A 15,388-nucleotide genomic window follows, 5' to 3' on the forward strand; every position below is an offset into this window, starting at 1 on the left:
TTTTTTCAGGGTTGGATTTTTAAGCCTGCGTAACAGAAGGTGATTACCCTTTGCTACATCTGTACAGTCTAACCAGGTTCTATTCTGTTGGTAGTCAATTTTTGTTAAGCTCAATTGTTGTTTTTTGATACTGAAATGTTTAGAATTCTGAATGGACCATTCAAAATTCAAAGCAGGGAAAATTCTAACACAAATACAGCAAGTTAAGAGCAAATTTAGACTGTCCACAACAGTCTACACACTAGACTGGTTATAGTGAAATATGTCAGGTTTTATTATTACATTTGATCTTGAATAAATCCAGTCTAGCTTAGGAGCTGTGTATATTTGTTGGTAAGTTTGATATATATGACAGGCATGTATTTAATGCAGCAAATTGTTACATTATAGAGACCAAGTTCTATTAGAATAGACCAACTGGATAGGTCAGGTTGTACACCTGGAGATGGCGAATTAAAACTTCCCTTTATTATACATCATGGTGTGCGGCCCCCACAGCTTAGCTATGCTGGAGACCCTGTGTAAGTATATTCATCAATCCCTTATATCTGCCTTAAATAATTTACAAAGTCACAATTTAGGCTTTGCCAACATCAAAAAAAGAAAGTTACTGTTCAAACTAAACAGTAACCTGGAGACTTAACATTTAAGGCACCACCTTTATGTGAAAAAAACAACAAAACAAACCTGTTTTAAACTTTTATTCTAACATGACCCACATTTTTCCCTATTGAACATAGAGCAACCGTAAGTGTGTGTTATTATGCAATAAAATCACTGTTTGACGTTCTAGACGTGTGATGTAATCATTATACACGTGGCATAACCACTAAAAATATGACGCGCTGATAGTAAGTATGGAAACAAATCAGGCCCAATTTAGCTTAATATCAGATGCGGCAGCATTTATTTGATGTTGTGTTAGAATCGAAATAATATATCCAAATCGGTGATTTTATCGCTTGATAACATCACTGTTTGTCGTTCGGATGTGCATCATTATATCACTAAGGCTACGCCCTCGTGATATAATTCCTTGCATCCGAACTCCAAACAGTGATGTTATTGAGCGATAAAATCACTGTTTTGGATATATATTATTTCTTAAACAAACACTTTTTATTTACTGACACCTGGATATTTACCACTTGTTAAAAAAAGAGTTATTCAGCTTCAAACACATGGACTGTTCCATATTGAAAGCAGGACAAGTTCATTACACAAATATAGGAGGGTTAAAAAGAAAAAATGCTAGGCAACCAGTGTTATCAGTCATCAGATTCTCTGAAAGACTTTCAAACTTGCTCTGTAGATGTTTATTGTTTAACTTCACATCCTCAACCTTGGCCACTATCTAATTGAGCATGCAGTTTCTCAAATTTTCCTTAGATGTAACATAGGGCCTTTCTTGTCTGCTTCCTTTTATTGATTATTGTGTGTTTATCTCTGAAACAGGTATAAGAAGAAATGGAGAGAGTACATGAAGTTCAGACATTTATTGTATAGTAGGGCCAAAGTTCCGGATAATGAGAAACAGAAACTTTATGACCTTGAAGCAGATCTTGAGAAAATCAGAATGAAATGGTATGGAATTATATGAGAATTATTTGTGGTCTATGTAGTGGTGATTATGTTAATCTAAAAACATATCTTTCTTATTAGTTTGATTGTGATGTAATTTTGGAGCTAAAAGTTACAAGTAAACTTGTAACTGGTAGTATAGTATGCAATGAAATTATCTGAAATTGGGGATGATTTGCCTTCCTTAGAACAAAATCAGACCTCATCAGAGACATAGAGTAAGATTTGATTGCTAAAAGCATTATTATAGAAATTTTTTTTTAGGACATTAAGGCCAATGTAGTTCATTATATTGTAGATCTTGTGCAAGAATCGGAGAGTCTCTATGGCCAAGTGGTTTAGGTTGCTAACTTGAACCACTTGCCTCTTCACCACGTTAGTTTGAATTAAGTCAGAAACTTGGGATTCTTTCATGCGAGGAAGCTATCTAGCCAGCTTACTGAACGTTGGTGGTTCCACTGAGGTTCCTGTTTATGCCTGAAAGACTGGTGGAGAGGCACCTGTGTTCTTCCTATACCAGTTAAGCTTGAAAGTCACCATATCATCATTAGAAGTGTTGGTTTGATTTTAAAACCCAACATTTTAAAGGGAATAATTTTCAGTAGGGTTATTTTAATACATGTCCCCATAAAAATGATGCAGCAAATGTTTCTCATGCATGCCCCTTCTAAGGATTTATAAATTTTTTAATGCACTGAAGGGGCCCTGAGGTCTTCCCTCCAGTAAAGCTGGAACGTTCTATATGACCTATACTGTGTGGGTTGATGTAAAACCAAACAAAATGCCGTTTGTAAAAAAAATAATTTTCAATATAATTGTGTGGGGAAAGAGAAAATAAGTTTAATAAAAAAACATAGGACATTTGAAAAAATTGTATTTTAAAAATTTTAAAAGGCTTTTAAAGCTTATATTCAATTTTAAAGCCAAAATGGTTATATAATGTGTTTTAAAAAATTGTTTCATTGGATAATTTTGAAACATTTTTTAAAAAATTAATTTTTTTCATTTCCATAAAAATTTTATTTTCTTTAAATTGGGAAATTCATTTTTTTGGGAAATTTAAGGGGGTTTTTTTAATTCTTTTAATTGAAATTTTGGTTTCTAAAATTAAAAGCCCCTAAAATAAAGGGGAAAAATGTTTTTAAATTAGGGGGGGTTTAAAAAAATAACAGACAGCTCTTTAACCTGTAAAAAAGAAAATAGTACAAAAATTATTAAACCCTTAGAATGCTGGAAATGATGTAAAATGTATAAAACCTCCAGGATCTTATAGGTGCTGTTTTTATTTTTTTGAATTAAAAACCTCAATAAATGAACTCTTTTCGCATGCAAAGATATTACCAGTAATTTTTTGAACATCTGAGATTCCATGAATGCCTCTCAGAACTAGAGAGGGTTCATTAATTATCAGTTTAAAGACGGTCACTTCTACAGGTATTGTAACAGCTTATCATCCTTTTATGCAAGGTACAAAACATGCCTTTTTTTGTTGCATTTTATCACAACATAAGTATGTTTGAAAAGATATGCTTCAAAAATGAAAATACTAATTTACATTATACTTTCATTAAGATAAATTTACAGTTAAATTTCTTACTTTCTTTGCTAAAAAAGATGATCATGTTCATTTAAAGGGATACTTTTTTTAGGGTTTTATGTAAGAATCTAAATATAATTCATAATTTTTCCACAGGTTTCATCTTAAAAATTTGTCCATTTAATCTGTCACAATTCTTTGTTAAAAGTTTTCCATTGATTTTTCCTTGCCAATTCATTGATATTAACTATTTAAATTGATAACATTGAAAAGTATTTTAAACTTTACTTATACTTTTTTGCCGGTTTCATTATTTTCCCTAATACTTTTAACTATTATTTTAGTTTGGCAATGACAACATAGTTTATACCAAATCCAATTATTGGAACAAAATCCAGATCATGGTCAGGAACCATTGTCAAAACTGTGGTTTTCCGACAGCTCGAGAGGTTGGGGTGATCATTAAAACTGTCACCACGCACATGAGAAAAAGAGGGTGAAGTTAATTTATGGCCTATTTTGTTATTTAATATATCGGGCAATAAGCATATTATTTTTTTCTTTTTTTTTCTGGGAACTATCTGCCCTATGTACTTTAAATTACCGTTTAATTTTATGCACCTTCAATAAATACTTGTTTATCTAAAAATATCTGAAAATGGTTGATTGAACCACCTACCCCAAATGATGCAGAGGGCCCACAGCACTGTTTGCTATTCAGTCAGTACTTATTTAGAATTTTATCCCTTAAAAAGATTAAGATGCATGATTTTGTTCAGATTTGGAAGATAAATGAAACTTTTTTTTTTAGATATTAAACACGGTAAGGGTTTAAAGGCCGATTATGCCTCAGTAATGCTATCATTTTTATTTTTCAAAAAATGTTTATTGATGGTATTATGCTACAGTGTCCAAAAATAAACTTATTTGCTGTAAACATGAACTATCTTTAGCATCTTTATCTCTGTTGGCAATTGGTATAATTATAGTGAATAAGTACTTTGTATGGAAGTCAAAACTTTGTTTACATTTTGCTATTTTTACAACACACAAATGCATGTTCAGCGCTACTATTTTTCAGCGTTATAAGTTGTAAACCATCTAACATACTCCTAATTCATTATTTAAAGATTATTAAATACATGTTTGACATTTCTGAAGAATTAATAAAAATATGGATTTCTGAGGCATAATGTGCCTTTAACAATACATTATAAAATTTTATTTATATACACAATGTAAATAAATATAATCATGGATGTAAAAAGATTGTGTAGAAAGCTAGAAGTTGTTTTAAGAACTCTCTCCTAGTGTCCGCATGTACATTAAGATTAACAATATGACAGATGTTCAATAGAATTTACAATTTATATATAAACAGGTCTGAACATATTGTTGAGAATAATGGCTAAGATGGGTCACAAGGAAGAGAAGAGATCTAGATAACCACACAATGAGAGTTGGAGTTTCTAGGTATGCTGTCCTCTGGAAGTTTGTTACAAGGTTTACGACCTTGCTTTCAATGGTTTAAGAGATGATTTAATACAAGGTTTTACAGGAACCCAAACTTCTTCTTCCTTTGTGGTACAAAATGCTAATGCGTAGATCCCTTACTTGACTAATTTTAATACACCCATAAACAGTTTTGATATGAACTACATAAATCTGAATTATAACGAGTTGTTTATGCCCCACAGAGTGGAGCATATGCGTTGCACTTGTCCCTCCGGTCCGTCTGTTCGTACGGTCCCGAAATTTGTGAAACGCAAACTCCTCTTAAACCTTTAATTTGGAAGATTTTTGCTTAAAACTTCCAGGGATGAAACAACCTTAATGTGTTAGATGGATTTTAGTAAAGGGAGGAATTTTTGCTGGCGAATAAATTTTAACAGAAAATTATGGGCCCTTTTTTGATTTTTTCACTATTTACTATGTAGAAAATTTTGTGAACGGGAAACTCTCTTAAAACCGGGAGGCAGAATTTTGCTTAAACTTCCAGGGATTGAAACAACCCCTTAATGTGTTAGATTGGTAGTAAAGCGGAAGGAATTTTTTGCTGGGACCAAAAATTTAAACAGAATTATGGCCCGTTTGTTGATTTTTTCACTATTATTACTTGTAGAAATTTTGTGAATGCAACTCCTCTTAAACCGGATGGCCAGATTTTTCCCTTAAACTTTCCAGGGATGAACAACCTTAATGTGTAAGATGGTAGTAAAAAGGAAGGAATTTTTTGCTGCAACCAAAATTTAACAGGGAAATATTGGCCCTTTGTTGACTTTTTAGTTTTTCAACTTTGTGGACATGTAGTCCAAAAAATATTTCACCATTAGAGTTCATTTAAGATTGACAAGAGAACCAGTGGCGTGGGGGCTCTGTGTCCTATGGACACATTTCTAGTTTCCCTTTATCTTGAGTAAAGTCATATCTCTTTATGCTAAAACAATTTACCAAATTGAGCCTTTTTAAAACCCCTGTTTGTTGTGATTTAATGACTGATTTTTAAGATTTTATTGACACTAAAGTATTTACAATAACATGTTAAACTGCTCGTCAGACCATTTACATAAACTCATTTATCTATATGAAAAAATGAGCTGGTTATTTTTTCTCTTAAAACTACTGATGAGAAAATCCCTGTTTCTGCTAGTTTGGGTATTCTTTTTAATCAGTGTATTATACAATAAGAATTTCACCACAAACATATTTTGTTAACAAAAATAGCACACATTTTAATGTTGGTTGTTTAAATCTATTGTTTTTCAAATAAAAGGTCATAGTAGGCATCTATCAATGGAACCTCTACAAAATATCAATTTGCATAAATTGGGATGCACTGAAAATAACTTTAATGTTGAAAAAAAACAAACAAAGTATATACCACTTCGAACTGCAAAACTTTGTAGATCATGACTTTGGAACATATCAAACCTCTGTGCGTATTGTTGTTAGTATATCGAAACAATTAAAAGTATGAAAAGTATGATTTCAACTTGTAAAAATAATTTGTTTTTATGATAAATAGAGGTTAGTATGGAATATTTCAAAATGTTCATGTAATTTTAAATTTGGTGTATAAAGTATATTTCTTAAATCTTTGATATTTTAATGACTTTTTTTGATATATTTGTATTTCAGTACAACATCTATACAAACATGTTTTCCGCCAGGCATCAGAAAGGTGACCTGACCCTTGTACCGTGGATCTCTAGTCAATTAAATGCTCACTTAGCCATTCTTGCTGATGTAAGTCATTTACATTAAACATTCACATTATGTTTGATATTTTAATTGCATCTCTCATATTCATATTAGTCTTACAATATTTTAATTCTCAGAAATGTTGTTGTTTATGTATTTGTCAGTGATTATGATGATTAAATATGATAAAATATTCTAAAACTTTATTTTTGAAGTTTTGGAGCACAAGTATTTAATGGGTTTTAAAAATTAATTTTTCTGTTTTTGTTTTTCAGAAACTTTTAAACTTTCAAGAGTTTTCCTGTTATAAAGCCCCCTGGCCCTGAAACCTTTTGTCATGGGTAGTAATCTCAAACCCTGCAAAAGGGCCCAATTGTTTTGAAGCTCTGATGGGTATGTTACATATTATTCAAATGTTATTTCATATCTTAGGGTATTTTTTTATGTAATTAAGGTCCTTGACTTCAAACCACTTGCATCTCACTGTTGTTGGTTTTAATTCCACCTCGGACTATGAATTCTTTCATGTGAGGAAGTTATTCAGTTGGCTTATGGAGAATCAGTGGTTCTACTTGGCTTGTGCCTGAGCACACGGTATTCTTCACAGACTAAAGCTGGAAAGTTGTCATATGACCATTACAGTGTTGATGTGACAATTGGTTTGGTTTCCATTGGTAGGAATGACATTCTGGAACTAAAATGTTTTTTCATCATGTTTTAATATTTTAACTGCATCTGTCATATTAATATTAGTCTTGCAAGTATGCAAGTTTGGGCTTGTGTTAGTAAAAATTCCATTTTTGAAGCTCTATTTGCAAAGCGTATAAAAGAGTATAATATTAACTTTAATTCTGTAATTATGCTAAAATCCTGCCACTTTAAGGCCACAGATTGTAAGCATGCTATTTTCAAGCTTCAAATCTAGATATTTTTAATATTTTAGAAGTATTTCTTTATTAATTAATGTTAATTTATTTATCTTGAAGATGTCAAATTATATGACCTAAAAACTGTCCAATAGATTACAAGTTACTATACGAATTATATAAAATCAGGTCCATGATTTTATTAATCTATATACAGTCATTTTAATTAATTAATATTTTATAGGGGCATTATATCTTGATGGTGGAATAGAATTAGCAGACAGAGTGTTTTCTAGAACTTGTTTTCCAGAAGAAGATCTTCTAGATACCTGGGTAAATTGTCCTAAACATCCCTTAGTAGCAGATGAGCCTGATGGGGACAGACACTGGATAGAACAAAGTCATGTTTTACAGGTAAACATGAGAGTATATCTGATGAGATTCTAGGGTTTTCAGGACACAGAGGTTTCTTACCTTTTGAACTTTGAACAACTAAAGGTTTAAAGGTTTGAACAACTTGTCCATTCCTTCTGGGATGATTTCATCATAAGGGTTCGAACAACTTGTCCCTTACTTACAATTTACTTCTTCAGATATCATTTCACAACTTGTACCTTTCTTTTGAGATCATTTCCTGAAAAAAGTCTGAAAAAGATGTCACTATCTTTTACAACCACCTGTCCTTTACTTCTGAGGTCACATTTCCCTCACACATGATTTGAACAACTTGCCCCTTTCTCCTGAATTTATTTCCCAAAAAGGTTTTGATCAACCTGTCCTTTACTTCTCAGATAATTTCTGAAAAGGGTTAAAACAACCTGTCCCTTCATTTAGAGATCATTTCCTGAAAAAAGTTTGAACAACATGGCATCATTTGATTTCCCCAAACAGGTTCAAACAGCTTGTTCTTGTAAGTTTGATTTTAGATATCAACAAAGTCCATTATTGAATAAAGATGATCAGCTGACTAAATGAAGATCATGTTCTTATAATCTTATCAAGAAATGAAAAGACATAGTTGGGTTTATGGGTATTTAGAATATGACCTGAATCGTACAGATCATTTGAGCAAAGGTACTTACAATGAAAGCTATATTTAGTTTTGCTTCTGATAGAAATTGGATATTAAAACTAATATGCCAGCTTATTAATGCAAAGAAATTCTTGGAACAAGAAATAAGTTTGTTTTTCTTAACATACTATGTTGTATTTATAGAAACTGGTACAGTTTGAAGACGACATTGGTTATGAGTTTAGACACATTCGTTTATTAGCTAGAGCTTTCACACAGAGGAATGTTGGATATAACAATCTTACATAGTAAGTACATGTGTGGTGGTGTTGGTGGTGATGATGATGACTAAGATAAGGTTTTTAACATTATAATTGTGATGATGATAATAATGATGACAAAGTTGATGTTGATGATGGTTACAAAGTTGATGATGATGATGATGATGGTGGTAACAAAGTTGATGATGATGGTGATGATAGTAATGGTAACAAAGTTGATGCTCATGTTGATGGTGGTTATAAAGTTAATGATGATGATGATAATGATGATAATAAAAATCATTATAATTGTAATGATAATGATTATTATGATAATGATGATGATCCTCTATGCAAGCACAACAAGAAGATCTAAATGAAAAAGTATTTTTGGGTTATTAAACTCCTGTTCATTTGACCATTAGATATACACATATTTGGTTGAATCTTGCAGAGCTTTCTTATTTTTACTATTACAGATAGGGGTTTATGAAGAAGAAAAAAAGTTGCGAAATGTTCATTTGTTGTACTTTTTTGTTCGAGAATAGGTTTTAGAGAATATGTTTTAAGTTGCAAGTTCTTTAAAATGACTTAACAATTAATAAAAGCATTATTATTATATGAACAAGTTTCTATGGTATCTGTGCATGTATTAAATTTATTTCAGTGGACATAATCAGCGTCTAGAATTCCTGGGAGATACAATAATGCAGCTGATCTGTACAGATTATCTCTTCAAACATTTCCCAGATCATCACGAGGGACATCTTACTGTATGTTTATTATCATTAACCTTTTTCTTGCTGACTAAGATTTTGTGTTACGGTTTTGCCCTGTATTACATTTAGTACAATCCATTTGAATTAAGTTAAGTGTGTTATATCATGTTTAGCTCCACTATTTGAAGGATAGAGAAAGCTATTGTACTCATTTGGGTTTTGGCTTCGGCATCACACTTTGATTAAGTTATTGAGTGCAAGATGGTATCTCCAAAAGTACTAAAGGGAATTGATTGAAACTTCACAAACTTTATTAAAAGCATAAAAGGAGATCATTTAGCAAGACCCATAACTCTATCATGGATTTTGACAGAACTATGGCCCTAGTTGAACTTGATATTTTTTATGCCTTTTACCTGGGAAGGGCATTTACATCCATCTGTAGACTTACAAAACAATGAAATATAGGGGCATCAATGTCCTTTGGGCACATTTCTCATTAATACATTACATTTTTTTCAGTTGTTAAGAAGTTCTTTGGTAAACAACAAAACTCAGTCAACTGTTGCCACGGAGCTGGGTATGCCAGACTTTGTCATTAAAGTGAATATGACAAAAGCTGAGAAACCTCTCACCAATATAGATCTGAAAACTAAAGAAAAAGCTGATCTGCTGGAAGGTAACACTGTAGTTAAAACTAAACTATAGAACAACATAACACAATGTTTATTTGTTTTTTGATTGGATAAACTATAAAAGAGCAGCACTCTTTAATAATACAATGTTTGTTGGTGTTTAGGATGGATTTTGTCATACTAACACCTAAATGCCACATGACACAATTCCAGCTGCGCTAGTGTAAGCCTCAGGTGCCCCTATGTACATAACTTCAGACAGGGCCAGGCATCTGAATAGAACCACCAAATTTCTTCTGTGAGCTAGTAAGATGGCTTCCTCACATGAAAGAATCCAAAGTCCCTGACAGAGTGTGAACCCACATTTATGTAGATCATAGCTCATTTAATTAACAAGTAGTTGGAACTACTTAGTTTCATTCAAGTAGTAATGAAAACAAGTTAATGTTTTAACTGGTTACTAAAATATATTTAAGTATATTTGTAGTATGAATAAGAAAAAGTTGTATTATGTATACTGGGGTATTGTTTTCACTACAGTTGATATACTCTATGTATTTTCAGCATTGTATGGTGCCCTGTATGTAGATGGTGGCCTGGAACCATGCCAGATACTGACAGATATATGTTTCTTTCCTAGATTAGAGGTAATATTTAATGAATTTAGTCTTTCTTGATATAGTAGGTAAAAGATTATATTATAGTTAGTATTGTATTGTATATGAACATGATTAATTTGTATTTTTCCACACATGAAAAAAGCTTGGTGATTTATAATTTGTTCTGTTTATCATTTTACTCTTTATGAAACCCTGAACCAGCTGGACTTGTCATGAAAAGATTAAAAGATTTCAGTATCAAAATACATAAACTGTGCTACCAACAGTGTAGAGCCTAGTTTAGAGTATAGACAGTTTTACAGACTGGACTGGCTCTTTTCTAGTGGCAAAGGATAATCACTTTCAGTTCTAGGGAAAATATATACTTTTTGGGTTGTAGATTAGGGATGAATTTTGGCACTAAAAAGCACTGAAATTAGATTATTGATGTGGATAAAAGCTGATGTCATCATAAATAAAATGTCATTTTTATGTAGATGATATATTTTAAGTAAAAATGTACCAAATTTGTGATAATGGAATATACATATAGTAAAATTGTGTTTCTTTCACAATTTAAAACACTTCTTATTTTTGAGAGAACATTTAATCTATACATTAATTATAAATATATTTTATCACTTTTTTAGGACTTTATAGCAGACCAGGAATGGAATGATCCTAAGTCGCAGCTACAGCAATGTTGTCTTACATTACGAGATATGAACGATGACAGCCCAGATATACCTATTTACAAGTACAATTTTACCTTGATCATACTTCAGCTTTGTTCACATTTTATTTAGTTGGTTGTTAATAGACTTTTCCAGTGTTCACAGTTTCATGCAAATAAGTTGACTATCCAATTTTCCCATCCACTGGGAAAATGGTTCTGTTTGTGATACTGTTGATAAGGAAATGACCTTGCAATTACTAGAAAAGGTGGTGATAAAATTTTTGCTGCTAAAATTGGAAATGTCTTTGGTTTTAATAGGCATGATATTAAGTTTTTCATGCCCCCTGTCCTATTAACACATTTCTGGTTTAAAGTAAACTGTGTTGTATACAGTTACATTTATTTAATCATGTGGATAAAAAGGAATTATGAATTCATTGTTCTTCATTCACAAGCTAATTGAAAATGGAATTGAATATAAGATTTCATTTGCTAATAGGAAGAGAATTAATAAAAACATTCTGTACTACATTGAATTTATAGACATAAATTTCAAGATGTCACATCGGACATCATATGATGTGTTAACATTTCATTCTTGCTGAACATTGATGGTTCTACTCAGGTGTTTAGTCGTACCCGAAATAATGCATGTAAGGGCACCTGAGGTCTTCCTTCACCAGTAAAGCTGTATAGTGGCCATATGATCTATACTGTATTTGTGCAACATAAAATTCAACCCCCCAAAAAGCACTTCATTGTTATATTTTCCCGAAAGGGCATATTATGTTATACCCCCTGGCGTCCGTCTGTCTGTCCGTCTGTCCGTCTGTTAGCAATTTGGTTTCCGGAGCATAACTTAAGTTCCATTTGACCCACAATGTTCAAACTTCATAGGATGATTGCCCATATTGGGTGGAAGACCTCTATTGATTTTGGGGTCAAAAGGTTAAAGGTCAAGGTCACTATGACCTTAAAACTGAAAACAGTTTCCGGAGCATAACTTAAGTTCCATTTGACCCACAATGTTCAAACTTCATAGGATGATTGTCCATATTAGGTAAAGACACCTATTGATTTTGGGGGTCAAGGGTCAAGGTCACTATATCCTTAAAACTGAAAACAGTTTTCGGAGCATAGTTCCATTTGGCCTTCAATATTCAAACTTTATAGGATGATTGTCCATATTGGGCAAAAGACCCCTATTGATTTTTGGGTTCACTAGGTCAAAGGTCAAGGGCACAATTACCTTAAAACCAAAATAGTTTCTGAAGCATAACAAAAGTTCCATTTGGTCCACTATGTTCAAACTTCATAGGATGATTGTCCATATTGGGTAGAAGACCGCTACTGATTTTGGGGTCACAAGGTCAAAGTAACTTTTACCTTAATACTGAAAACAGTTTCTAGAATAAATTAAAGTTCCAATTGGCCCACAATATTCAAACTTCTTAGGATAATTGTCCATATAAGGTAGAAGACCCCTATTGATTTTGGGGTCACAAGGTCAAAGTCATTATTAATAACTTAAGTATTAATCAACCTACAGCTGTAAAATTTTATAGGATGAACAGCTAATTCCCATGTCTTACAAATGCTTCATCCTTACTTAAAAAAAAAACATTCGGGCATATAATGCTTCGCCTAGCGGTGCTCTTGTTATGATGTGCACACATCCTGCAATAATTCATCAAATGCATTGTATATTTGTTAAAAGAGGAAACAGAGTGATGGATGTTAATGATTTATATTAATCTTTTACCAGTTGAATTTGTAAAAATCATTTGATATACTTTGAATTATAAAATCAATTAAAATTTTGATGAGAATTATTATATAGGCAAACTTTACATTGACAAACATCGACTTACATTTGAGCCGCGTCACGACAAAACCAACATAATGGGTTTGCGACCAGCATGGATCCAGAACAGCCTGCGCTATAGCGCAGTCTGATCAGGATCCATGCTGTACGCTTACAAACTCTATAACAAGTAGAGAAACTGATAGCGAACAGCATGTATACTGATCAGACTGCGCAGATGCGCAGGCTGGTCTCGATCCATGCTGGTTGCAAACCCACTATGTTGGTTTTATGTGACGCGGCTCATTTTTTCTTTATATAAAAGGGTTATCAGGAAGTATGGACCAACAAATCTACGGAAGTATATGGTAGCAGTGTATTTCCGAGAAAAGAGGCTCGCAGTGGGTGTGGCGGGAAGTAAACAGCAGGCCGAGATGGTGGCAGCAGAAACTGCTCTAAAAGAATACCAAGGTACTTAATACAAATCATTGTTTTTTATGGAAACTATCAAAGCTATTCATTCTAAACTTTATACACTTTTTCATTAACAAAATCACCATATCCCAGGGGCAGAAAATCCTTTCGTGTTATTTTTAAAGTTATTGCCACTTTCCCTCCTTAGCTTTTTTTGCCCCTGTTTAATGTTTTGTTCAAAAACTGTTTACGATATATAATCACATTAAACTTATACACTATCAAAATTTGATTGTTAAACATGTAATTCATTTTTGCTCAGTTATGCTCCTTTTTGCTTTAGAATTTTGATACTGTAAATTACTAAAAAGTTTTCTTTTTTTTTTCACTTTTAATAATTACTTGTTCACCATCAATAATAAAATGCAAATAACACTGAAAGTCATTTTTTTTTTTTTTTTTTTTTTTTTTTGGACTTTTTTTCCTTATTTTCTCAAAGCCATCACAGATATTTAACTACCAGGTATGCTAATTAGTCAAAATTAGTCTGAAATGGCAAAATTTTAGCTGTGCCAAAAATGGCTTATTTTACAGCATCACAGTGCTAAAGATATTTTTTTTTTGTCTTTACATTTTTTGTGGCTCCATTGATTTATTGGTATTTTCAAATAACCAGGTTATCTTTGATATATATATATTTTTTGTTTTTGTTTTTTATTGGTTTTTTGGTGTTTTTTTTTCAGGATTATTCCACAGAAGTGTATACCCTTCAAGAGCCAAAAATAAGGCTGTGATTGCAGCATTTAGAAAAGAATTCCAGCATGAGAAACAACTCCAATCATCTGATGTAGACACAGCAAAAAATTGACTCTTTTTGTTGACATTTGTATAAAAACCAACAGAGTTTTCTGTCGGAACTAGAGCTGAACATATTGGAAACACCATGCTTTGTGATAAGTGTTAGACTGAATGATTGTGGAGATATTGATCTTGGGGATAGTAAAATATAAATGAGCCGCGTCACGACAAAACCAACATAATGGGTTTGCGACCAGCATGGATCCAGACCAGCCTGCGTATCCGCGCAGTCTGATCAGGATCCATGCTGTTCGCTATCAGTTTCTCTACTTGTAAAAGAGTTGGTAAGTGAACAGCATGGATCCTGATCAGACTGCGCAGATGTGCAGGCTGGTCTGGATCCATGCTGGTCGCAAACACACTATGTTGGTTTTGTTGTGACACAGCTCAAATCTATAGAATACAGAATGATAATTGATGATGATATAAGTCTATGAAAGCATTCATGATCGGAATTATGATTTTCTAAAATAAAGATAATTAGAATAATTGATCTAGTAGCATTAATTATTAGAATTGGAAATTTATAAGCATTGTTGTTAGATTTACATATCTAAAAAGCATTGATAATTGGAATTACAAATCTTTTATAATAAAGCATTGATTATTAGCATTACAAATCTATAAAGCATTGATAATTAGAATAACAGATCTGTAAGGCATTGATAATTATAATTATAAATCTGTAAAGCATTGATAATTATAATTATAAATCTGTAAAGCATTGATAATTATAATTATAAATCTATAAAGCATTGATAATTATAATTATAAATCTGTAAAGCATTGATTATTAGAATAACAGATATTTAAAGCACTGATTATTAGAATTACAAATCAATAAACCACAGTTTATAGTACTGTATTCATAAAATTAATTTGTTAGTTAATACTGAAGTTTTGCTTGTCTAATTCAATGAAATGAAGGTTTTTCACTGATGTGAAATAGCCAGTATTACTTATTGTACATTATTTATTGGGAAAATTTACTGTTCTTTTGTCATTTCCTGCTCTTAAATACAAGGATGTTTTTGTTTTTATGAAATTTAATAATGCGCTATATAGATCAGGATACACTATCGTTATACATATTTGCATGCATCATTTACAATCATGCTCACTCTTTGTGCCAGAAATTAATGTGCTATTTTTGTTGTTGAGTTACACATGCAGCTTGTGATAATGTGCAATGTATATATATATTGTAGTTATGTATAGGATTAAAT

General features: G+C 32.1%; 1 protein-coding gene across 1 annotated transcript; it reads left to right on the plus strand.

The window, feature by feature from the left end:
* Positions 1-6,694: 6,694 nt before the first annotated feature.
* Positions 6,695-14,432, plus strand: LOC132747433 (ribonuclease 3-like). The gene is made up of 9 exons (XM_060736816.1): positions 6,695-6,712; positions 7,430-7,599; positions 8,402-8,505; positions 9,125-9,230; positions 9,699-9,855; positions 10,376-10,458; positions 11,061-11,167; positions 13,216-13,361; positions 14,048-14,432. Exons 1-9 carry the CDS (start codon positions 6,709-6,711, stop codon positions 14,170-14,172), a joined length of 1,002 nt encoding a protein of 333 aa, XP_060592799.1. The 5' UTR covers positions 6,695-6,708; the 3' UTR covers positions 14,173-14,432.
* The last annotated feature ends 956 nt before the right edge of the window (positions 14,433-15,388 follow it).

The sequence above is a fragment of the Ruditapes philippinarum genome, unplaced genomic scaffold (assembly GCF_026571515.1).
Source record: "Ruditapes philippinarum isolate M1 unplaced genomic scaffold, ASM2657151v2 ctg368_1_1_1_1, whole genome shotgun sequence".
Classification (NCBI taxonomy): Eukaryota; Metazoa; Mollusca; class Bivalvia; order Venerida; family Veneridae; genus Ruditapes; species Ruditapes philippinarum.

Bases quoted from the DNA above. Each gene is read 5' to 3' on its own strand.
- LOC132747433 (XM_060736816.1), top strand. The intron at 9,231-9,698 runs GTATGTTTATTA...CATTTTTTTCAG, and splicing joins ATCACGAGGGACATCTTACT to TTGTTAAGAAGTTCTTTGGT. The intron at 10,459-11,060 runs GTAATATTTAAT...TCACTTTTTTAG, and splicing joins GTTTCTTTCCTAGATTAGAG to GACTTTATAGCAGACCAGGA.